The 23,616-nt window shown below is 38.5% G+C and overlaps 1 protein-coding gene across 3 annotated transcripts in view; it reads left to right on the top strand.

Moving 5' to 3' along the window:
- The window catches only part of AP2B1 (adaptor related protein complex 2 subunit beta 1), a 120,429-nt gene that overhangs the window by 39,456 nt on the left and 57,357 nt on the right, over positions 1–23,616 (top strand). For all 3 annotated transcript variants that reach the window (XM_051992438.1, XM_051992437.1, XM_051992440.1), the window contains exons 6-14: positions 5,154–5,344; positions 7,287–7,508; positions 7,982–8,102; positions 8,216–8,311; positions 11,120–11,235; positions 12,787–12,952; positions 13,848–13,946; positions 18,578–18,837; positions 23,418–23,610. In XM_051992438.1, coding sequence (XP_051848398.1) covers positions 5,154–5,344; positions 7,287–7,508; positions 7,982–8,102; positions 8,216–8,311; positions 11,120–11,235; positions 12,787–12,952; positions 13,848–13,946; positions 18,578–18,837; positions 23,418–23,610 — 1,464 coding nt within the window. The remainder of the gene's footprint in view (positions 1–5,153; positions 5,345–7,286; positions 7,509–7,981; positions 8,103–8,215; positions 8,312–11,119; positions 11,236–12,786; positions 12,953–13,847; positions 13,947–18,577; positions 18,838–23,417; positions 23,611–23,616) is intronic.

Consider the following 23,616-nt stretch of genomic DNA (forward strand, 5'->3'; position numbering starts at 1 on the left):
TGAAGGAAAGCCATCTTTTTTAAAATTTATTTTTATCATAATTTATTTACTTTTGCTTATGTTTTTAAGTTTTTTGAACTATTTCCCTTCCTATCCATTCACTATGCAACAGAGAATACTACCATTTGTGTGTGTGTACTTATATGTTAAAAACCGTGTTATGCAAACTATCAGTTCTTTTTCCCTGTGTATCTTTCTTCATAGGTCCTTTATAGTTTTTTATTCACAGTTATTCTTTGTATAGTATTATTGTTACTTTATGCAGTAGTTTCTCATTCTGCTTGTTTTATTTTTAATTATTTTAAGCAAGTGTTTGTGTTTTTCTAAAAGCAACTTAACTCATTTCTTACAGCACAGTAGTATTCTATCATAATCATATGCTGTCACTTGTATAGCCATTGCCCAATTGATGGACATCCCTTCAATTTTTAGTTCTTTGCTATCACCACAAAGGCATGTTTTTGTTACTTGATTGGCAGAATTTCATGTTGCTTTCCTGAATGGTTCTACTAATTCACAGCTCCAGGAACAATGCATTAGTAGTGTTGTCTTTCCATAACCCCTTTGGTGTCGACTGTTCCCATCTTTTGTGATTTTTGCTTTTTGCAGGATTGTTTTCCTTTACCATTTCATAGCATTCCTGATCCTGTTAATATGGGGCAAATGCTGTCCTTTTACATTCTTCTTTTGTTTTTATCTTTCATAGAGGCCTTTTATGTTGGTGGGAGTCTCATACCTATCTTAGACCTTTTAGACAATTCTGTCCTTTTTTCTTCCTCTTGCAATCTTTGTGTCTTCAGAATTTCGGTTATGAAAGTTTCCCAGCTCTCCTCAGCTGACTTCTGTACAGGTTTTAGGCTATGAATTCCCCACTAACTTTTCTCTGTAATCTTTCAGATCAGCTAGCCTAAGCTTTGTAATACATGTTAATTTATGCCTAGCTTTTTTTCTATCACAAATTCCAGGAAAGGTCACGTTAAATTCCTTTCCCTTGGAACCAGTTTTTTCTTTTTGATAAGATCAGATCCTGAATAGAATTTCCCCTTGTCTGTTCATTTATCTTTTGTAATTAGGCAAATAAAGGAATTATTGCTGCAGGCATTGTTTATTGCTATCTCTGGGTGGAAATGATGATGGATCATCATGTTTATAAATGTTAATAAATACTAGACTGAATAGACATAAGCACAAAAGGTGGCATGCCCCTGAAGGTCATTGCTGAAAATAGACCTGGTCAGTAGGGGAAGCTATTGGACTGGAAAGTGTCATTGTGACCACAGCAATAAGAGAATCTGCATGCAAGAATGGAAACTGGTTAAGCTTTCAGCAATGCATCTGAATTTAAGAAAGGGGCCAATGTAGATGGTGCAGCATGTCCAGGTTTTCTCTTACTCCCATGTTGGATAACAGAATTTCTTTTCTTTCTGACTCACCTGCCTCCTGGTTCAGCATGAAAGAAAAATGAAGGTCAGATCTATGTCTCTTGGCTTCCTGCATATGGAGGGAGGCTCATCAATCAGATTTTATGGCTGAAGAGTGAGTCTTGTTCTTTCACTGCTGCCACAAAAGGATTATCTCTGAAAGAATGATGTGTAGTAGAAGAATACATTTTTCTTCTCATATAAATCTCTAAGTCACCTTTGCCAGGAAGTAATATCAAAGGTTCTTTGACTTTAGCTTTTCCCATTTAAACTGAATTTGAATGTATTAGCCCTTCCTTCACACACTGGTTTCCTTTTCTTATTTGTACAGATGGTTTGTAGCAGTTAAAATTTCTGTAAAAAATTCTGAAGGCAAATTAACCAAAAGAAATCTGAGCCTAGCTTTGTGTTTACTGATATTTTATTATATATAGCATAGTCAGCTAAGATATGATTCCTTTGTAAATATTAATTAATTGTAACAAATAACAGTTTTATCTTTGGAAATACAGTTTTATCTTTTTACCTTTCATCTTTGGAAAATCGAATGAGAAATATTCTGTTAACTGAGCCAGGAAAAGAATCTGTCGATCCACAATTGATTAAATATGTTCCTGTACTAGTGATGAATATTAATGATTAGGATGGATCACAGTTTTAAAGTACTTAGAATAATTGAGAGAGAGAATGGACAAATATATCTTGCTTTATATGATAGATACGTTCCTGAAGAGTTAGATGTATAAAATTTTGGCAAATTAAATGATTTAAATGTTCTAGAGAAATTCACTGTTTAAAAAAACCCTGGAATAAATCATTTTATGAAGCAAAAGTATCTTTTGTAATGACAAAAAACTACTACCTTTATCAAGATTTTTTTACAGTAAAGTCTAGCCTCTCTGATCTTCCTAAGAAAGGTAAGTGGTTCACTTGGTTATAGTATTAGCTACAGGTCACACACAGTAATTGGAGCCATATAGTCAGAATAGTATGATCTTTGTGGGAGAGAGAGATCAATCCTTTATGCTGGTGGATTGGTAGGCAAGGAATTAATGGAATTGAAAAAAGGATTTCCTTGTAGATTTAGAGCTGGAAGACACCTTCAAGACTTCTGAGTTCAACATGTCATTTTAACAATGAGGAAACTGAGGCACTGGGCAGTGAATGATTTGTCTTGTGTCACACAGTTGGTGAAGTGTCTGAAGCAGGATTTGAACCCCTCAGTATTTCTGACTCCAAGGCCAATGTCCTCCTAAACTGAACAGAAGGGTCCCTTAATCTGGACTTATATTCACAAGTGGCATGTATATTATTTCTGCTAAGCGCTGTGTTGTGCTGTGTTTTCTTTGTGTAGAGATCAGTGAGGATGAGAATATTAGGGATGGGCTGACAGGTAACTGGAGATAAAAGCAAGTAGGGTGGTGTTAGCTTTGGGAGTTTGGAAGATCCTGGTTAAGTTTATCCTTGATTGGGATGGGGGGAAAAGGGAAAGCAGAGGAACATCTTGATTACTTCTAGAATCAGTTAGCTTTAGAGTAGGAATCTCTTTCCTTTGTGTTTTATCTTTTCCTTTAGATTATATATACTTTTTCCTCTTTCCTTGTTTTAAGTAGTAAGCAAAAACTGCCTTTTAAACAACTGAACATATGCTCATTAGCTCTATTCTATACTTGGTTTAATTTTCAATTAGCTTTTGTTAATAGAGGAATTTAATTGCTCATCTTGTTCAGCATCCAATACTTTTCTGCCCTTCCCACTTGGATTTCCCAGGTCTACTCTTTTTGCCTCCCAAAACAGAGGCTAATCTCAGGTGCTTTGGAAATAAAAAAAAAAAAAAGATTTAGTCTGGTAGAAATGGTAAAGACCCTATTTGTCTCCATTTTTGCAGATTTTGTGATGGTCCCATTAGTAGGTCTCTGGCAGCTAGTGATGACTTAGTGATGATTCAAAGCAGGGATACAGTCCTCCAAATTGCTAGCTTTGGGCCTTGTAGCTATAGTTTGATCATGATTTTTTCCTGTGTAGGGAGTAGAATAATTTCTCTTGTTGGTAAGATATAACAGGGAGACGAGGGAGGTCAGCTCAGAGAATGACAATGAAGAAATTTTTCCTGTTCCACAGTTTGTGTCATGCTTCTGATAAATTTTTCCATATTCTTAACACAAAGATATGGCACCTTCCAGTGAATGTATTGTCTAGCAGTCAGAAAAGGCTCTGTGATGAGTACAGCCTCAGTCCTAGATGCTGTCATATGACAGAGACTAGAGACCTCTATTTTGTTCAGATCTCATCTTTTACTAAATGATGCTGACATTTTCAGTTTGCAGATTACCCAGATGGCAATGATAGCATTCTATTTGTAGGATCATTGTTCTGTCTCTAGGAATGATGTTGGCATAGATAGCTTGTGTATAATATTTAAAATGCCATAAATGCAAAAAGGTATTCAAATTATATGGCTTCTTTGAAAATTCTGAAGCTTAGGGGATCTACAAATTATTTAGTTAATATTGTTATTAATGTTGATAATCCAAGTATTTTGAATTTTTCTTCCATAATAAGTAATCTGTCAAATCTTATTGGCTAGTGACTTGAGCAAAGAATTGAATTAAGAGTCTGTTCAGTATATACACAAAGAGATTTAAAATGTCTTCTAAGAATTTAAGAGATGCAAGACACTGAAGACTCAATGAGATAGGATTGACTCTGTCTTCATGAAGCTTAATTCTAATGGAATTTTTAAAAACATGTAAAAACTCATAAAAGAAGCAGTTGGCATAGTGATAGAGCGCTGGGACCTATGTTGGAAGACCTGAGTTCAAATCCTGCCTCATGTACTTCCTGACTCTTTGATGCCAGACAAACCACATAATCTGCTTGCCTCAGTTTTCATACCTGTAAAATGGAAACAATAGAATCAATTTTGCTAGCTTATTATAAGGATCAAATGAAATCATACAGGTAAAGCTTCAAAAGTGCCATGTAAATGCTAATTATTTTTATTAGAGATTGTAAGAAGTGTAAGGGAAAGGCCCAAAGTTCTAGAAGTAATTTTAAGAGGGAAAAATCATTTCATTTTGGGGGTTGGTTAATGGAGGAGAAGGAAGCATATAAGTTAGACTGTAAAGCAAAGGCTTGACTTTGGGGCATAGGATGCTCAGGGGAAATCGAGGCATAGAGATAGAAAATTAGGTTGATGTGGTTGTTCTTGGCTTGAAGGTCAAGGAAGGAGGTGGTATGAAAAGTTAATGTATTTAAAAGGATTTGATCAATGGACTTTGTCAGTTTCATGGCATTACATAATAGATTCTGTATCTTTGAAATTCACTGTGTTTTTAATCAACATTTGTACTTTCTGACCATATGAAAAAGAATTTTTATAAGTAACTTTGAATTCATTTAAAAGTGTTACTCTTTTGTTATTTGGACTGTGCTTTAGATTATTTTAATGTTAGATTGCCTGGCTGCAAGAAAGCTTTTTCTTTTGAATGATAGCTATACTCACTGTTTCTGCAAACTGTAATATGTAATGTAAAAAATGTAATAGCAATGATTTATCATGACTTTGGTGTACTTTGGTATAATTTGCCTGTAGTTTCTTGCTCCTTTTGTGGAGTGTTCAGTGAAAGTTATGAGTCAGGGTTTCCATGATGATCTAAAAGTTTGATAGATGGTGCATGAGCTGTACTACCCTTAGTGATCCAAATTCACTCTCGCTTTTCTTTTTTCTAGGTGGTTGCTAATGCTGTGGCAGCCTTATCAGAAATCAGTGAGTCTCACCCAAATAGCAACCTGCTCGATCTGAACCCTCAGAACATTAATAAGCTGTTAACAGCCCTGAATGAGTGCACCGAATGGGGCCAAATCTTCATCTTAGACTGCCTGTCCAATTACAACCCCAAGGATGATCGGGAGGCTCAGAGGTGAGTCTCCTGACCCAGAACATGGTGGCCGGGGAGAGGGGGGGGAGGAAATGTTCCTGTCTAAGCACATGACTGATGAGTTTGTCTCAGTGTCTGTCTGTGTGCACAAGGAAGATCTCATTACTCTGATGAAGGTGTGAATGTGCACCTTAATAGAGATTAAATTCCAGTGGTCTTAGTAAGGCAGATCTTATCCTCAGAATTTTATCTCTGGATTTATGGAAATTGAGACATTGCTAGTTATTAGAGTGTTCTAGACAAGAGAGTTCTCCAGAGGCTTGTGCTGGTTACAGCAGCCCAGTTTCCCTCTGCTGTAAATTCATAGGCTCTTAGATTTAGATTTGGAAGGAAGCTCAGGGGCTATTTTATAGATGGAAAACAGACTGAGGCCAAGGAGTGGATGAGAGAGAGTGTCAGAGAAGGGAATTGAATCTGGACTGAGAATCTAAAGCCCTCCAGCATATTGCTGCCACCACCATCGGCTCCTTGTCTTCCATGTTTCATCTCTGATGTTCTGAGAGACTTGAGGCCGAGGCCTTCTCTGACAGTGGGAGTGCCTGTTTGTGGTTTGTCTTCCCATCTTCCGTGCTAAGCCTCTGGTCAGTCTTTAATCAGTACTTAAAGGATCCAACATTCTGTGTCCTAGACAGTTACTTCCTCCTTTAGGGGTGTAAGTGAGCAGAAAATGTGGGGTTTTCCAATTAGCCACTGAAGCCTATGCCTCTGAGTTAGACCTTGGGATATTTTGTTTCTGTCTAAGAAGTGACCATGATTTGGGACTAATAGTTGCTACTAAACTAGTTCTCCAGGCCATTTTGTGGCTACAGAGGTTCTTGGCTTTCAAGACTAGACAGGGAAATTTTATTTCTCTTTAGGTATATATGTAGCTTGACAGGAAACCTATGTCAGTTTGTATAGAACTTGGTATTCAATTTATGTTCTTCAGTGCCTTCTTTATGTCCCTGTGCTAAATCTTCTTAGGAGTTCAAAGATAGTGATGTTAATAGAGTTGGTCACCTACTGCAGAAGATGATTGGGTCCCTAACTAGCATAGTAGCAGTGCCTTCACTGACTGGAACATTGTTCTCTAGTTCTAGACTTGAGAAGCCCCCAGATGTGTAACTGGGACTCTGCTAGCTCTTTGGTTTCATAAATAGCATATGACTCTTCCTGGGAAAAAACAGAGCTATAATTTCCGATTTCCTCATGACCTCTAAGGTCTCATAGCATCACCCCTTTGTCATGTGCCCTGAAGTGCAGCAAGGTTGGGTGGCTAACTTGGGATTCCTGTAAATCATGCAGAATCTTCAACTGAGAGTTGATTCTAGATTTCTTTGGAATTTTCTAAAGGAATCTGAGAAGTAGGGAAGTGGGGTGTGTGCGTGCATGTGTGTGTGTATGTGTGTGTTGATGTTTTTTCCTTAAAAGATTCTCAGTTCCTCAGTACTTTGGAAGTTTTTTTGCCAGAATCAGAGAGGGTAGCTCGTCAGCCCATTCTTCTTAACCCAGTTTTTCCATGATCTCATGGTGAGACTTTCATTCACAGATTGATTTTTCTTCACTGTGGAAACAGCTAGTAGATTGACCCATTTACCTATCAGTTTGACTTCCCTTAGGCCAAAGAGAGATGGGCCATAAGGCTGGGCAGAGCAGACAAAAAGATCAAGGCAGTGTGCAACGTACAGGGTATGAGTGCCCATTGGGTAGTTTTCCAACTCTGTAAGTTGTCTTATTTAACTTTCTGGATTCTGTTCTTCTTAGAGTTTGCTGAGAATGAGACTTATACTCTGCATGATCCTGGTCTTACCTAAGCATAAAGCTTTGATTTCTCTGATCTCTAATTCCTGATCCCTGGGTTGTATGACCTTGACTTACAGCCTTGGAAAGGTTTTTGGGGAAAAGAGTGAAAGGTAAAGGCATGGACTTTGCTTTTTTTCCTCAGTATCTGTGAGCGGGTGACTCCTAGGCTCTCTCATGCCAACTCGGCTGTGGTTCTGTCAGCTGTGAAAGTCCTGATGAAGTTCTTGGAGTTACTGCCCAAAGACTCGGACTACTACAACATGTTGCTGAGGAAGCTGGCTCCCCCCCTGGTAACTCTGCTCTCCGGGGAGCCCGAGGTGCAGTACGTCGCCCTGAGGAACATCAACCTCATTGTACAGAAAAGGTGGATTTCTTTACTTTACCATCTTGTCTTAATACTAGTTTTGGTCACCTGTAATTGGCTGCTCTTATTACATTCTCTTAAATAGATGTGTGAAGGTGACCTTTAGTTGATGGTGTTATTCAGAGTTCAAAGGCAGACAGTTGATTTTGAGATGTTCCTTATATTTTGAAGAGATCACATAGCTTGGGACAGAGGGCATTGTGTCTATTGAAACGGGTCTGTTTTACTTCTTAGCTAGGGCTTGCTCGCTTACAAGGAAGCCATGTTACAATCTGGTGTGGGGAGGGCAGCGTTTGGTATTGTCTGCCCGGAAAGAAGTGGGCCACTGTGCAAAAGTAACCATGATGGGTGATGAGAGCCAAATAAAACCTTGTTTGAAGGGGGAGAATGTCCAACAGCCATAGAAAAATGTGAAAAGAAAAACTTGTCAAAGAAGTCTGTTTGCCTTATCTGTTTTGCCTTTTGTTTTCCAGGCCTGAAATCTTAAAACAAGAGATCAAAGTCTTCTTCGTGAAGTACAACGACCCCATATATGTCAAATTGGAAAAGCTCGACATCATGATCCGTTTGGCGTCCCAAGCCAACATTGCCCAGGTCAGACAAGAAGACACTGTTATCTTTCAAGGATTAGACTCAATTTAACATATGTTTAGAAATTACTTGCAGAGAGTTCTTAATAACTTTCAGACTCTTGTGATTTTTAATAGGTCCTGGCAGAGCTAAAGGAATATGCCACTGAGGTAGACGTTGATTTTGTCCGTAAGGCTGTGCGAGCCATTGGTCGATGTGCCATTAAAGTTGAGGCAAGTATCTGCCATTGAGCATGGGTCCCACATATTCCTTCATGTTCACCTTTCTTCTCTTTAGTTTGTGTGGTGCATCCCAGAGCATCAGATGGAGTGTTAGACAGGATGGCCTCTCTAATGCTCTTTGGGTTCAGCTTGGGGGGGAGGGGAGGGAGCCAGTACTTTATGGGGATAGGAGAAAACAGATGCCCTATCAGAGAAGTTCTTTCTTTGTGTCTCTTTGCTGATGATAGTCATGTTTATGTACAAACCCTACTCGTATAATATTAGAGAAAATTGGAGTTGGCACTTTTGTTGGGGTGCTAGAGTTAGGTAATTCTGAACTTTGCTCCTTAGTTTCATGCAGGTATCCATTTTTCCATTTGATGCCATAGTATGTAGACTCCTGGAGTTATAATCAGGAAGTCTTGAATTTGAATGTGACACACGTCACTTAACTTTTGTCTGTCTCAGTTTCTTCATCTCTAAAATGGGTTTAATAATAGCACTACCTGTAAGGATGAAATGATATATTACAAAACACTTTCCAAACTTTAAAAGAATATATAAATATTAGCTACTATGTTGTAATAATGATTCGTCTTCTCTTGTGCCTTGTGTATTGTCTTTGTGAGAACTTAAAACATTGTATCTTCTAGCAAGAGTTAACTCATACATCTCTGCTATTCAAATGAAAATTTTTTTTTTTTTTTTTTTGGTGAGGGATTTTGTTAGTATAGGCTCAGAGTTCTTTTTAAATTACAGGACATTAGGCTGTCCTCACCATATTCTGCTACCATGTTTGTTGTCTTGGTGAAAGCATCTATATATATAAATGATATTCTACTAAGTAGTATGGGAGTAGATAGTTATGTTCATGATAGTCCATTTCAAAAAGATAAAATTGACCACTTTACTCCAAAATTAATATTATAATATTATCATTGTTAGACCATTCAAATTCCTGATGGCTTTAGCTGTTAAATATTCTATAACCAATAGAAAGCTTTCTTCCTCTTCTTCCAAATACTTAAGTTAGTTTTGTTTGGCTGTTTAGATATTGGACTTCAACTTTTGTGGTACCTGGCAGGAATGGATTGTCCAAGGTAACTAGGTCTTGGCTCTTTGTGATTTAATTCTCTCTCAGGCAAGACTGGACAGTGAACATGACCATGAAGATGATTCTATTCACTGTGCAGTTGTTTAGAGAAAACACTTTTATCAGAAGAGGATTTCCCTATAGTCTGAAACAAGGACAAGAAAACTCCTTCCAGCTCTCTTTATGGGAATTGTTAAAGTTACAGCGACTGTCCCTGATTGGACTAGAGCACCTCGTGGTTAGGACATACAGTGTCTACAGACCCTTCTCTCTGGCAGTATTCTCCTAGTGCCACGAGTGACCATATACTTACTGGTTTTGAATTTAGGGCTCATTTGTAAGAAAAGAGTCCATTAACCAATAAGATGGAAACTGCTAGATAGTAACTTTTAATGAGATGAAAATAAATCACAAAGATGTGTCCATTTTGTTTGAATTGTTTCAGGAAAAACGCTGTGATTTCCGTTAGAAGTATTTAAGTTTCATGGGATAAAAATTTAATATAGTATTGTGATGAGTAAATTAGCTAAATGTGTAGCATCAGCACAATGCTGTGTAACTTGGGTAATCTAGTTTGCTGAGGATGCAGATGAAGCTGAGATTGTTGAAGAATTAGATCACAGCTTGAGCATCCTTGGGGGAAAAGCATAGAAAGAGTCTGTGGAGGTAAACTTCTGACAGATTTTGAGATCTAGAAAAAGGTGACCCTGAAGGTCTTTCAGCCTCTCAGCCAAAAACGAAATTTGATGTTAAGACAGGACAGTGGCGTGTCCAGGTAGATTCAGCCTCCTCTCCAGACTCCGCTCTGGCAGCGAGCTTTCACTTCCAACCTTGCTCCTAGAGACAGAAGAGAGGGATCTCAGAGGTCGCCAGGGCTGGAGCCAGCTCCCCCATTTTACAGACAAGTTCCCCCAGCGGGGGAAAGCAGTACAGCAGATGAGTGGCACCAGAGCTGGGACTTCCCTTGGGTCCTCTGACTGCTAGCAAGTCTGCTTTGTTTCACAGGACCTTGCATGGCTGCACAGTGTCTCTGTCCCCTTGAGTTTCATGATGCTTATTTTTAGTGCAATTTTGCCTAGAGTCCAAGGGATAGCTCTAAGGTTTTTATTTCTGTATCAGTCATCAACAGATAATTATTAAGAGCCTACTGTGTGCTAGGCTCTAAAGATAAAAGCACAAAAAATCAAAACTCTCCCTACTCTACATCATTTCTTTAATGGGGAAGATCACAAATATCTATCAGTCTACAGACAGAAAAATAAAAAGTTATTAAATAAGTGTAGTACTCTAATGACCAATGGCTTACCCTCAATTTATAGATCAGAATGTGGAAGGCTGTGCTTTCCCTTAGTTTCCAGTCTGTCAAGGATCGCAGTTAAGATGACATTAGAGCTTACAAATGACTTTCTTTAGTAATGTCCTCAGATTCCCTTCAGTCCCATCTCTGCTTTGTACATTATTCTGGGGTACATTGTGTCATCTGCAGGGGCGGATAGGGAATGGATAATTGCTGCATGGCTGGTTGAAATGCTGAGCATTCACCCACTTTTTGGTTTCTTAGCAGCTTAAACTCACGTAACCTTGGCCAAATTATGTCTTAACTTTTTACTTGTTTAGCGCTTTGGAAAATTGCTCACCAAGTGGTGACAGCACTTTACACCTCCTGGGTAGAACACCAGATTTCTGCCCATCCATCTGACTTGTCACATTTTTGTTCTTGTTCCCAGCAATCTGCCGAGCGCTGTGTGAGCACGTTGCTGGACCTTATCCAGACCAAAGTCAATTACGTGGTTCAGGAGGCCATCGTTGTCATCAGGGACATCTTCCGCAAATATCCCAACAAGTACGTCAGACGAGGTGGAGGAATACCTCTCGGGCCCCTAGGGAAAAGCAGTGACCTGGCAGGCAGCTGTAACAGAAACTGTCACCTGGTGTCAGCTTTGCTTTGTACTTTGCAAAGTCAGTGTGATGGCCACATTCACACAGATTGGCTGTTCAGCATACAGAGTAAAACTGACCTCTGATTCTTCTGAATTTGAAGCCATGTTAAAGCTGGGAGGTGGCTGTATGGCATGTTTTCTGTTCTATGGATTCCTTGGAGAACACAATACAAATGTAGCAGTAATGTATCTGAGTGGCTCTGACAGGTTTGGGTGGAGCAGTGTTATGTCTGCTGGCCAAAAGGTGCAGAAATCCACCTTTCATTCCATATACTTACTTACATATGCTTTTGCTAAGGGAAATAATCCTTTTGAGGAAGCAGTCAAGAAACTGAAAGCCTTAGTTTAAAATCAGTTGTTTGGTTTAAAATTTTTTTTTCATTTTATTTCATAATATTATAGCTTCTGGTCAGACTTGATGGGGATGCTCAGGGGCACGTATTGGAGGGGAGAAAGCAAGTATGAGTTCAGGAGTTCATTGAAAAGCATTTTGTAGTGAGGCAGCTAGCTGAATAGCAAAACCTGTTTATACTAAAAGAGATTTGCAGAAAGTGGCTGTGGGAAGAAAGCAGGTGTTTTTCTTGTCAATGTGACAGAGGCTTGGCTTTTTTTCATTGCTGTTATTGATAGAGAAGTTTTGCCATTCTTAACTTTGGAGCAAGGCTCATGTTATTGGTAAATGTATGGGGATTACTTGTGTCACTCCAGGATACCTCCTCTGCTTGGGAGCTGTCTTGGTCAAGAAGAAGGTTCCCCATGACAGAAAAAAGTAGATAGACCTCTTGAAGCCCTTCATGAGTTTATTTGTTCCTCTTCAGCAGAGATGAATTGTGATGGGGGAAAAGATCTGGATTTCTCAGATAAGAGAGGCCCTAGGATGAAACTCTTTGATTTTGGCTCTTCATCTGTTCTTAGCTGGTTTAGAACATCAGACTCTATGGAAGCCACTGAATTTCTCTTTGCATTTGCTAAAATAGCACCCTTATAAATAAGTTCATAATTGTGACATGAAAATAGACTGAGAAAATGGAAGCTCTTTTTGAGTTTTCTAAGAAAGAAAAATCCATCGAAACAAAATTCAGGAGTTTGCTGAAAAGTGTGTGTGTGTGTGTGTGTGTGTGTTGTGTGTGTGTGTGTGTGTTGTTGTTGTTGTTGTTGTTGTCTAGTAAGATACTACAGAGAACAATTTAAGTCATTTTTAAAAAGTTGTCTTGTGGATTGCATTACATTATTTTTCATTCACATAATTTAACTTTAGCAATGTGGTTTATTGTGCATTCATCCTAGTATCTGAGTTAACTATTGCTGTGGTTTATGGTGCATTTACCTTAGTATCTCAGCTGATTGTTGCTGTGGTTTGTGGTGCATTCACCCCAGCATCTCAACTTATTGTTTCTATTGAATACAGATTTTGAGTTTGTCTTTAGTCATCAGATCTGTTTTTGTTGTGTTAGGTATGAAAGTATTATTGCTACTCTCTGTGAGAACCTTGATTCCCTGGATGAGCCAGATGCTCGAGCTGCCATGATTTGGATTGTAGGAGAATATGCTGAGAGAATTGATAATGCAGATGAGCTCCTGGAGAGTTTCCTGGAGGGCTTCCATGATGAGAGTACCCAGGTAAGCTTTCTCTTTCCTTTACCCTGAGTCCTTCTTATGCTGAGAGTCCGGGAGGATTTTTCATTGGGGTTCCTCAGTACAGAATATATTTAAAATGGGATCATTACTGTACAAGATAATTGTTTTTCTCCCAAACTTCTGTACTTTTTTTTTTTTTTTGCTGAGGCAACTGGGGTTAAGTGACTTACTCAGGATCACACAGCTAGGAAGTGTTAAGTGTCCTAAATCACCTTTGAACTCAGGTCCTCCTGACTTCAGGGTTGGTGCTCTATCCACTGCACCACCTAGCGGCCTCTTCTGTACATTTTTTGAGTTGTACTTAATTCCTGGCAAATCATAGAGTTCTGAGGCACAATTAAAATTCAATTAAGACCTTTAAACCAACTGCTATGGGAGGAAGTTGACAAAGTTTGCCTGCTTATGACAATCTTAATAAATTGTCTTCAGATAACTCACATTTTAGACAAGCATCTTCTTAATTAACCTGTTTATTACTTGAATTTATGAGAAGACCATCCCTAAGTGCCTCTACTCCACTCTCTTGGCTTGTCCCAAGGTGACTGCTATTTCTATATACTCTTAAAACTGGAACTGCTAAGTAGCTCGTGGTTGGAAATAAATTATTTAGAAATTGGACTGGACCATATTTATAAAAAGATTATTGATTATCTGGCTCAGAAAACCAAAACAACTATATTTGACACCCAAAAAGTTGTAAGAAGAAAAAATTGGTGGAAGCTTTAAACTACATCACATGAGGGTGAATTTTGTAGGGCACTGGAGACTGTTTAAAAAGGGGAGAAGATCATCTCAGAGATTTACTGTGGGCTGTAAAGCTGTGGGCTGGTGAAACAAACTTCATTGACCTTATCCTTCTTGACTTATGTGTGTGTAGGTGCAACTAACTCTGCTCACAGCAATAGTGAAGCTGTTTCTGAAGAAACCCTCAGAAACTCAAGAACTGGTCCAGCAGGTCTTGAGCTTGGCAACTCAGGTAAGGATGCTGATGAATATAGATAGAATCTGAATTAACTATTTCTATTTCCTTGTGTATAATGAAATGGTCTCCAAGGAATGGTTAGTATGAGAAGCCTTAGCCTGAAGAGTACACTGCCTTTCCATGTCATAGGGGAGTTTGATAATAAAATAAAGGAAAATTTCCACATTTGTTGAATTTGGGTAATTTACTATTAGTTTGTCTGAGTTGACTTTATGGGCACTTAAGAGTTAAATATGTTAATGAAGTAGTCTTTAATTTTTATCTTTTATTAAGAGTTTTTTGATGACTGAATTTGACAGTACTTCTTTCTGAGTTATCATAGTTTATTGGTAGGAGATGGCAGGTGACCAAACCAACAAAGCAGAATCCAGAAATGGAATCTTTGCAAGAGTGTCTTCTTTATTGTTTTTCCTCCTAAATGTCTTCTCATTCAGTTATTATTTATGATACTTTCTGGTATTAGTTGATATTCTACCCTCTTGAAAATGGGTATCAAAAAATTAAGCCATCTGTGAGAGCAGCCTGTTTTCCATTGCTTAAATAATTAGAAAAAATGAGGTCACAATTTAGATGAGAAGAATGAATGGAACTCTCTTTTCTACTTTTGATAGCATTGAACATCTGCTTTGAAGGAGACTGTCGGATCTTTTTGTATCCTGAAAATGACTAACAGGGATCATTTTGAGATTTGTGGGTTTTGCCACCTTTCACACAGATGTTCATGGGTTCAGTTTGGATTGAGATGTTCACTTGACCCTTTCTGGTTTTGTCTTTGTCATAGTATTGTTTTATAGATTTAATACTCTTTGTTCCTGACTTTTATGCTGCCTTGTAGACTGGCACTTTGTCTTTAATGTCCTCCAGTTTCATGTCTTCAGTCCAAGGTGTTCCTAATAACATATTTGAACATCTTCCTTTCTCTATAGAACACATGAGGATAGAGATTTGTAAGGAAAATTTTCTCTGCGACTTTGAGTCTTAAGAGAGCTGCCCTTGAGCACTGAGGGTCCCATAGCCAATGCGGCCAGGGGCTCCAAGGTCATGCACTCTGGAAAGCTGCTCTGGGATGAGCAACATTCTAGCTGTTGCTGGGTATGAAGGCAGCAGCTATTATTTTCCAGAATTGTAGAATCATAAGGTTGGCAGAGACCTTGTGAGATTTGCCACTGTTCTGTAGGCCCGAGTACTTTTTTTGCAGAAACAGGGACTGGAGCTCTCAGACCTGCTGTTGGGCGATTATTTCACACTTGGCACCAAGTGATGTTCCCCAGTTTATTTTAATCACCTTGGCCTTTTCTCTCTTTTTAATTAACAAGAGGGGGACATAATGTGGCAAAGTGTATATAGAGAGATCAACCTCCCTCTGATGAATTCTTTGGCATCTTTTTGGCAACCTCAAGCCTCAAAGCTTATGGTTCTGAGCTGCACAAAACTGATGAAGCTGGAGACAGCAGAGTTCAGGGGAGAGTGATGAAGTAAAGGGAGGGGTCACAGGTTTCTTTTGTTCCTTCTGTCATGTCACAACATTTAGTATGCCATTGGGAGCATAGGATTTACTTTCTGTAGAATAGTTATTCTCTGTCCTGTAAAGGTAATAAGACCTGGTGTTTTCCTGGATTGTTAAGAATTAAATGAAATATGTAAAAGACTATTATATGCCTTGATAATCAAAAAAGTTGATAAATTAAAGTAGTATTAAAGTTAAAAATTTCAGTTGGAAATAAAAAAAAACAACTCAACAACCTTGAATTTAAGGACTGTTTCCAAGATTTATCTTTTTCCTGGTTTTTTGCTCATTTACTTGTTTTAAAGAGCTTGGTAACAAAACCTATCGTTATGATTGGCTTTTAAGCAAACATCTTTTTTAGTGGAAGTCTCAGCTCTGCCACTGGAATAGAAGGGAATAAAGAGCTATATAGCACTACTGTTGTATAGCTAGGCACTGTGCTAAATTTGGCATATTATCCTCATTTTACAGTTGGGGAAGCTGAGGCAAATAGAGCTGCCCAGGGTTACCCAGGTCTGTCTTCTTTACTCAGGACTCTACCCATTGCACCACCTATTCTTTTAGAGTCTGTCTAATGGAAGAGAAGTAGAATGTGCTGTCCTGTCCAGTGGATTCTACCTTCTCCATAGCCTTTGAAATAGGGTTTTGAAACCATGACCTTTGGCCCCTAAGGAACCCAAAGTGACCCAGAGCTCAGTAGTCCAATGGATGTTTAAAACTCGGAGTCACAGAATCCCAGTAGCACCCTAAGGGCACACTAGCATCTGGCTTTTGCTCACAGATTTATATTCAGCCTGATTTGTGATGGTCTTTGGAGGAGCCAGAAGGCAGTGAAGTGCCTATTTAACCGAGGCTATTATGAGTTTGAACACAGAGTGATGGGGAATGAGCTTCTGGAAACCTATTTGGGTTTGAAGAGGGGAATTTACATATGTTTCTCCTCTAACAGTAGATATGATTTTTCTGAGGGGGAAAGGAAAATCAGTTTTGGCTTTGTATTGACAGATATTGTTGGGTAGTCTTTGTGAATTCTGCCTTTTTTAAACTCTGGTTCCAGCTTTTGGCTATTTTGCAGATGTCTCTTATAAAAGCTGAGTCTCCATGGAATTGATTTCCTTGAGGACACCCAACTACTAAGTCTTAGTGCCAGGACTAAGGTCTCCTGTTTCCAGATTCAATGCTCATTACACTGTACCATGTTGGAGAGAGCAGGTTTAGTGGGAAAGCTGATAAGCTCAATTTTTAATGTATTAATTTTAACTTGGACTGGAACATCCAGATGGAGATTTTTTTTTTTACAGGCAGTCATGAAAGAGTTAGGAATTAAAATTTGGGAGTTACTTGGATAGAGAAGACAGATAATAGGAGTAGTAATGATAATAGCAGCTAATACAACTAGTTAAGTATCTGAGGATGGATTAGAACTCAGCTCTTCCTGACTCCAGGGGCGGCCCCTGCTTGGTAGTTCATGGAAACCTGACTCTCCAAAAGGTGTGACAACTCCTGATCTGTCCTTCCTGTCTCTCATAGTGGTAGTTACTTGAGCTACTTCCTGTCACTGGCACTTCCATGATCCTATGAAATTGGAAATTTCTTTGTTTGGTGTTAATCTCATATTTATTCACTTTTCTTTCTGCTTTATTTTTCTTAGACCTTGTCCTTACTGGGACCTTTGGTGCTTAGTATCTGTTTTCCCAATGTACGTTTGTTTTCTGGCTTAACTTTCTTGCATTGCACTTGACCTCACTATTCTCTCAAGCTGCTGTGTCTCATTTCTTCCTTTTAGAGCCCAAGTTCTAAACGAGTTACCTGTCCTTGTAGCTTCTTACTCACTTCTCAATCCCTGGCTTCCAGCCCTACAACTCTTTTCTTCCAGGTTACCAATAATCTATTAAGTTCTTAATGTTCTGACTTTTTATTATTTACTGTTGGGTTTTCAAAGAAGTTTTTGACAAAAAGAAACCCTTCACATATACCAAATTCTTTAGAACAAAGTCTGTGGTAGCAACAAAATAGTAACAAAATAGGTGCCATCAATTTGTTGTTGATGTTTAGCTATTCCAATATAGCTAAACAAATGATAGACCACAGTACTGAAAACCAAAGAAAGACTGAAGTCAGCCTAAGAAAAGTGAACAAACAAGGCAGGAAAACAGTATAGATAATGACTTAGTAATGGAAATGGAAAGAACAGTAACAAAAATGATCAAAACTAAAATTGTGAAATTATAAAAACAATGTTGATCCCAAAGGAGAGAGAAGAGAAGATCCTCTTGCTTTATAGGTATGCCAAAGTCATGTGGGGGCAGGACTGGGTTTTTTGTTATTTGTTTGTGCTATCTTGGTCAATTTTGCTGATTTTTTTTTTTCTCTTCCTCTTTCTTTTTTGAAAAAAATTCTTTGTTACAAGAAAACTTTTTAGGAAGAGGAAGGGGAAAGTTGGCACTAGAGGGATGATTCATGACTAAAGGACAGAAACTCCAATAGCTTGGAATGGGACATTGTATTTCCATGCTCAGAGCACTTTTATGTTTCCTTCATGGTTCAAATAGTTGAATTTGGTTAAGTGACCTCCAGCATGAATGACAGAGGATTGTGCCCTGAGTTGCATGAGGGAATGTCTCAAGTGCTTCAAAAGCAAAAACAAAACAAAACAATGTTGCTTCTCATTAGATGAAAATTTTGGGAGATCTTTGCAGAACTCTCAATCCCAAGTTAAATGATTTTACTCTATCATTGTACAAAGTGCTTTTTAAAAAACCAGTGCCTAAAATTGCAGGTCAGAATTGACTTGGGTTGGCAAAAACTGAGAAGGAAATATTCTTTAGACAAAGATTTAAGAGACATAAGGAGATGATGTAAAATTTGCTTAATTTTTTTGGCACTGTATTTTTAACTTATAAGATATCTCCAGAACTCTGACACATTTATACTTAGTTTTTGTAGTTTTTCCTTTATTTTAGTTTATCTTTAACTTTCGAATGACATTTTTCAATCTTATTCTGTGCTACATTTCATCCACATGATGCATCATATATACACTGAGCATTGTAAAATAAAGAAGTTTAGGATTCTCTACACAAATTAAAAACCAAAAAACTCCTTGGTTTTTCTTTAGGATTCTGATAATCCTGACCTTCGGGATCGAGGCTATATCTACTGGCGCCTTCTTTCCACGGATCCTGTGACAGCCAAAGAAGTAGTTTTATCTGAAAAGCCCCTGATCTCTGAGGAGACAGACCTGATTGAGCCTACCCTCTTGGATGAGCTGATCTGTCACATCGGTTCTTTGGCCTCCGTATATCATAAACCTCCCAATGCTTTTGTCGAGGGGAGCCATGGGATCCACCGTAAACACTTACCCATTCATCATGGGAGGTAAGCACCTTGGAGAGAGATTTCAGTGAAGTGGGGCAGAAGGGGAGAGTCCTGAGAAGATAGTCCCTACTGTGGGCTGCTCTCATTTTGTTGTGGGTCAGAAACTGTGGGCTCAGACTCAGGGAACTTATAATTATTGATGTCAAAAGAGCAAGCTTGTTGCTCATTATCAAATACTTGGGCAAGTTCAGTTCCTTGTCAGAGTTGGTGGCTGGGAGATTTAGATGAAAAACAACTTTTAAAAAATATTGCATTTAAATTCCATGTTGTGGGGATGTTTTTATAAATAAAAGCCAAGATGTTAAAGCAATCACAAACAGCATTTCTAAGCTTGTCAGGCTAGTAAAAATTACTCTTAATCTGTCTTGGTATCAGACATGGAAAAGATTGGTCCAGATTGATGGAAAGCTCTCTTGTGGGTATTCTCAGGGAGCTGGATTTATAGCAAGAACCATCTTTAGAGAGGGTTGATATCTTTACAATTCAGTGATCTGAAAACTAGATTATTGACTTTATTTATCATCATTCAACTAGTTGTAGTTTGTGAAACCTTTTTATTCCTATCACAACACTTAGAAATGCCAGTCTCCATTACTAGATTAAGTAACTGAACTCTGGGATGGACCAGTCCTTTTCACGCTGACATCCAGGAGTTGCCTGCCAGGAGTTCACAGTGTTCGCTGTGAAATCCCTTGAGGTAGGCTGTTTCAGACAGAAAAAATAGATCTGAAATGAAAGAATGAAGGTAATGGAGAAGGTGCTGAAGGATAAATGAGAAACCGCTCCATTTTCTCTCTCTAGTTGCCAAGTAGTTGTCAAGATAACATGTCAGTTATCCTCTAGCATCCCTCCAGTCTTACTAAAAGAAGAATGAAGGCTCATCTCTGGGATGGATTTGCCTGTGGTCTCTGGCCAGAGGGTTGGCTTCCAGGTTTGACCTGGTTTCCTTCCCCTTTCATGGCTCTGTGGCTAGGCCACAGTTCTCTTGACTAGACCAGGTCAGTAGTGGCCAAACAGATGGTATTTCTTTAGAGCGTATAGACAGAGACTCTGACCAGGGACTTGGGTTCTTTTGGGACATGGTAGCCTTTCCTTTTTTTCCATTTTTCTCCATTTTTCTGTGGTTAACATTTCGCCTTTTTAAATGATGTGTTAAATATTTGCCCAAAGAAGCTATTAAAATTCATAAGGCTTTTCTTAAAAATGTTACGTGAGAGGTAAAATATAGAAATTTATTGCTTTATTGTTTACAATAAGAGGAAACAGTTTTTTTAGAAAAATGATAAGATGATCCTTAATACCAGCCTTTTAATCTCCATACCAATTAATTAATTAATTAAATTGTGAGGCAGTAGAGGAGAGGGTGGTTAAGTGATTTGCCAATGTCAAAGGTCCAAGGCCTGATTTGAATTCTTGACTCCAAGGAGGATGCTCTATCCATTGTGCCACCTAGCAGCCCTTAATCTCCTAACATAAGTCAAGTGACATTGTTTTCAGGACAGGAGAAGCCTCTTTTTAGAATTTGCTCCCCAGGGCAGATCCTTGTTTGGGGAGTATCTGGATGGGCCTGTGGTTTCCTTAGTGCAGGAAACTTCCTAGTGAGAAAACTCTTTCTGCTGAGACAGCAGCCATCTGCTCCTCAGACTGCACAGTCACATGCCCGCAACACAGGTCATGCCTTGGAGTGTGGTTTCTTTGGATATACTAATTATTAATTTGCTCATTGGGCTATCCCCATGCTTAAAATAACAAGGAGAATAACAAGGAGATCTGGGTAGCCCCTTTCCCCCTTAACCCTTGTGATCTATGGAATGACCTACTGGGCTTCCACGTCCTTTTTCTAAGTAGTTGTCAAATATAAAGGGGAAAATTTTAAGCACGTTTTTTCTGGGGCCCGGTGAAAGAAATAAAGCCAATCTTTAAACTTTTAAAGAAAACTTCTTATTTAAAGCCCTTTTTTGGTTCTTGGTCTCTGAATTGGTTGTTTGATGATTTGTTTTGTAATCCTTTTCCTGATAACATTTTTGAGCTGCTGCCACCATTTTGCTGCTATTTTTTAATAAGAAATTTAGTTGGCCCCAAAGAATTCCTCTTTTAACAAGCTCCGTGGCTGATGGTATGCTTTTGGAAGCATTGCTGACACCGGTAATTTTGAAAATTGCTTTAGGATTAACCTTTACCATTGTTTCCCACGAGCTGTTGATGGAAATCCATCCCTGTGTATATTTATGGGGATGTGTATGTTTTTTGTTTTGTTTTTTTGCTGAGGCATTTGGGGTCAAGTGACTTACCCAAGATCACACAGCTAAGGAGTGTTAAGTGTCTGAGGTTAGATTTGAACTCAGGTCTTGCTGACTTCAGGGTTGGTGCTCTTTCTGCTGTGCCACCTAGCTGTCCTATGTGAATGTTTTAAAAATAAATTATAGTATTTTCTTACATATTACTCTGTGGTAGATATACAAGTAGGGTCTTGGGCATAAGATATGCATGTAGTGGAATGTTGGGATTTTTTTTTTTTCCTTTTACCTTCTTCCTGCACCTGACATTGATTACCTTCTTGAAGTTTGATATTCCTTTGGTTTCTGTAATTGGGATCTACTTTTACTCTTTTGTTGGATTGTTTTTTTGTACTCTCTATGTACTCTTATCCTTCCCTATTACCTGCCCATTGGGCCATATGGGTATGATGTCAAAGCCCTTTATATTTCTCCTTTCAATTACTTGGTCTCAAAAGAATTTAGTAATCCTTGTGGTTTTCCCTGTTGCTTGTATGAGATCTATTGATTAATTTGTTCTCTATCCGAGATCTTTCTCTTCTTTTACTTCCCATTTGGGAATAGCACCATTAAAAATTGATCTCATCTTTTCAGTATTCCATTTAATTTTTTTCTGTTTTACCATTAGTAGTGCCACTATTTTCCTGATACTTCTATCACCTTCCCTCCCTTCCTCCCTCCTTCCCTTTCTTTTTTTTCCCTCTCCTTCCTTCCACCCTTCCTTGGTCTCCCCCCCTTCCCTCCATTGCCTTTTTCTTCCCTCTCTTTCCTTCCTCCCTTTCATTCCTTCTCTCCCTTCCCTCTTTTCTTCCCTCCTTTTCTCCCTTCTTTTTTTCTTTTCTCTCCCACTTCTTCCTTTCCGTCTTTCAAATTTTATATTGATACCTTTGTGACCCCATAATATTTTCCAGTATTATGCTCTGCTTTCCAAACCATCTTTTGCATTAAAAAACAAATAAGCAAAATCAACTCAAAGAGTTACTGTGTCATCTGGAATCTCTCTTTCTTCCCTTGACAAGAGGAAGATATTTCAGCATCTCTCCTTTGGGAATAATATGATCATTACATCTAATCTGAATTTAACTGCCTTTTTGTTTTTCATTCACATTATTGTAGTGATTATATATTGTTTTCTTAGTCCTTTTTTACTCTGCATCAGTTGATAAAAGACTAACTTCTTTCCTCCCCCCACTCCCATATCATCCATTACTAAATTCTGTCAATTCTGTTCAGTATTTTTTGGACCTGTGTCTCCTTTTTGAATTTTCACAACTACCACTGTTCTGGACTTAATCATCTTATTTTCAACTGAGATATTTTAGCAGCTAATTTCTCTGTCTTCATTTTCTTCATGTACATTCGTTCTACAGTTGGCTGCTTCCATATCATTTTCATCATATCCAAGAATTTGAGAACCCACAGTGGCTTATCCTTGCTGATCACATCTAATCTAAACTCCCCAAACTCGTGTTCCCCAAACTTGTGTTCTAGACTCCTCACAGAATCTTTTTCTTCTTTTCCTCCCTGTCTTCCTTCAAGGCCCTATTAGTCTCATCAAGGTCATTTCTCCACATGTGGCCTCAAAAAGTACTAACTGGAGGCAATTTTCAGAATATTTTAAGGTCTCAAGACTTCAGTGAGATTCGTTGAAAGAAATCTTCTAATAACACATCTCGGAAAAATGAAATAAATGATAAGTTCTCAGAAAGAAAGTTCTGTTGACCAGTCTGTGATATGATTGTCAAACCAGTCTGTTAAATAGCTGTATCAGTGTATACATCTGGGATAAGCACTGTACACAGTGAATTTGGTCTAGAATTGAATTAAGGGAAGAGTTGGCTAGATGGCATGTAAGAAATTTCAGAGAGCTTTAAACTGGTCCATGACACAAAAATCCATCGTTTTTATTAAGGATATTTTCTAGGTAATGTTATTTTGGGAAAGAGGGATTGTGGAACATCATAATTTTTAAAGCATCATCAGAATTGCAGGTGACCCAAAAGTCAAGAAAACCAAATTTTTTTTTTGTTCTTTGTCTCAAAATCTTTTCTATGAGAGAACTAAAGTCAAATGATGAGTCAAAAGTTATTGGTCATTTGTGGGTGGAGTTATATCAGAGATGGCAAGAAGCCTTCTAGGGGACAACACAAACAGGTAGTGAAGGTAATAAATTGAGAATGCTTTTGTTTATTCATGTCTGTAGTGCTTTCCTAATATAGTATATGTTGGTCACTTATTTTGTTTTTTTAACATTATTTTCTAGATGGAACTGATTTTTCCATATTGTTTTTCTCATTACTACAGCACTGATGCTGGAGACAGTCCTGTTGGCACCACCGCCACGACCAATCTGGAACAGCCTCAAGTCATCCCTTCTCAAGGTGACCTGCTGGGTGACCTTCTGAACCTTGATCTGGGGCCCCCTGTCAATGTGCCACAGGTTTCCTCTATGCAGATGGGGGCCGTCGACCTCTTAGGAGGCGGCTTGGACAGTCTGGTAAGC

Source organism: Antechinus flavipes, chromosome 4, assembly GCF_016432865.1.
Source record: "Antechinus flavipes isolate AdamAnt ecotype Samford, QLD, Australia chromosome 4, AdamAnt_v2, whole genome shotgun sequence".
NCBI classification, from domain to species: Eukaryota; Metazoa; Chordata; class Mammalia; order Dasyuromorphia; family Dasyuridae; genus Antechinus; species Antechinus flavipes.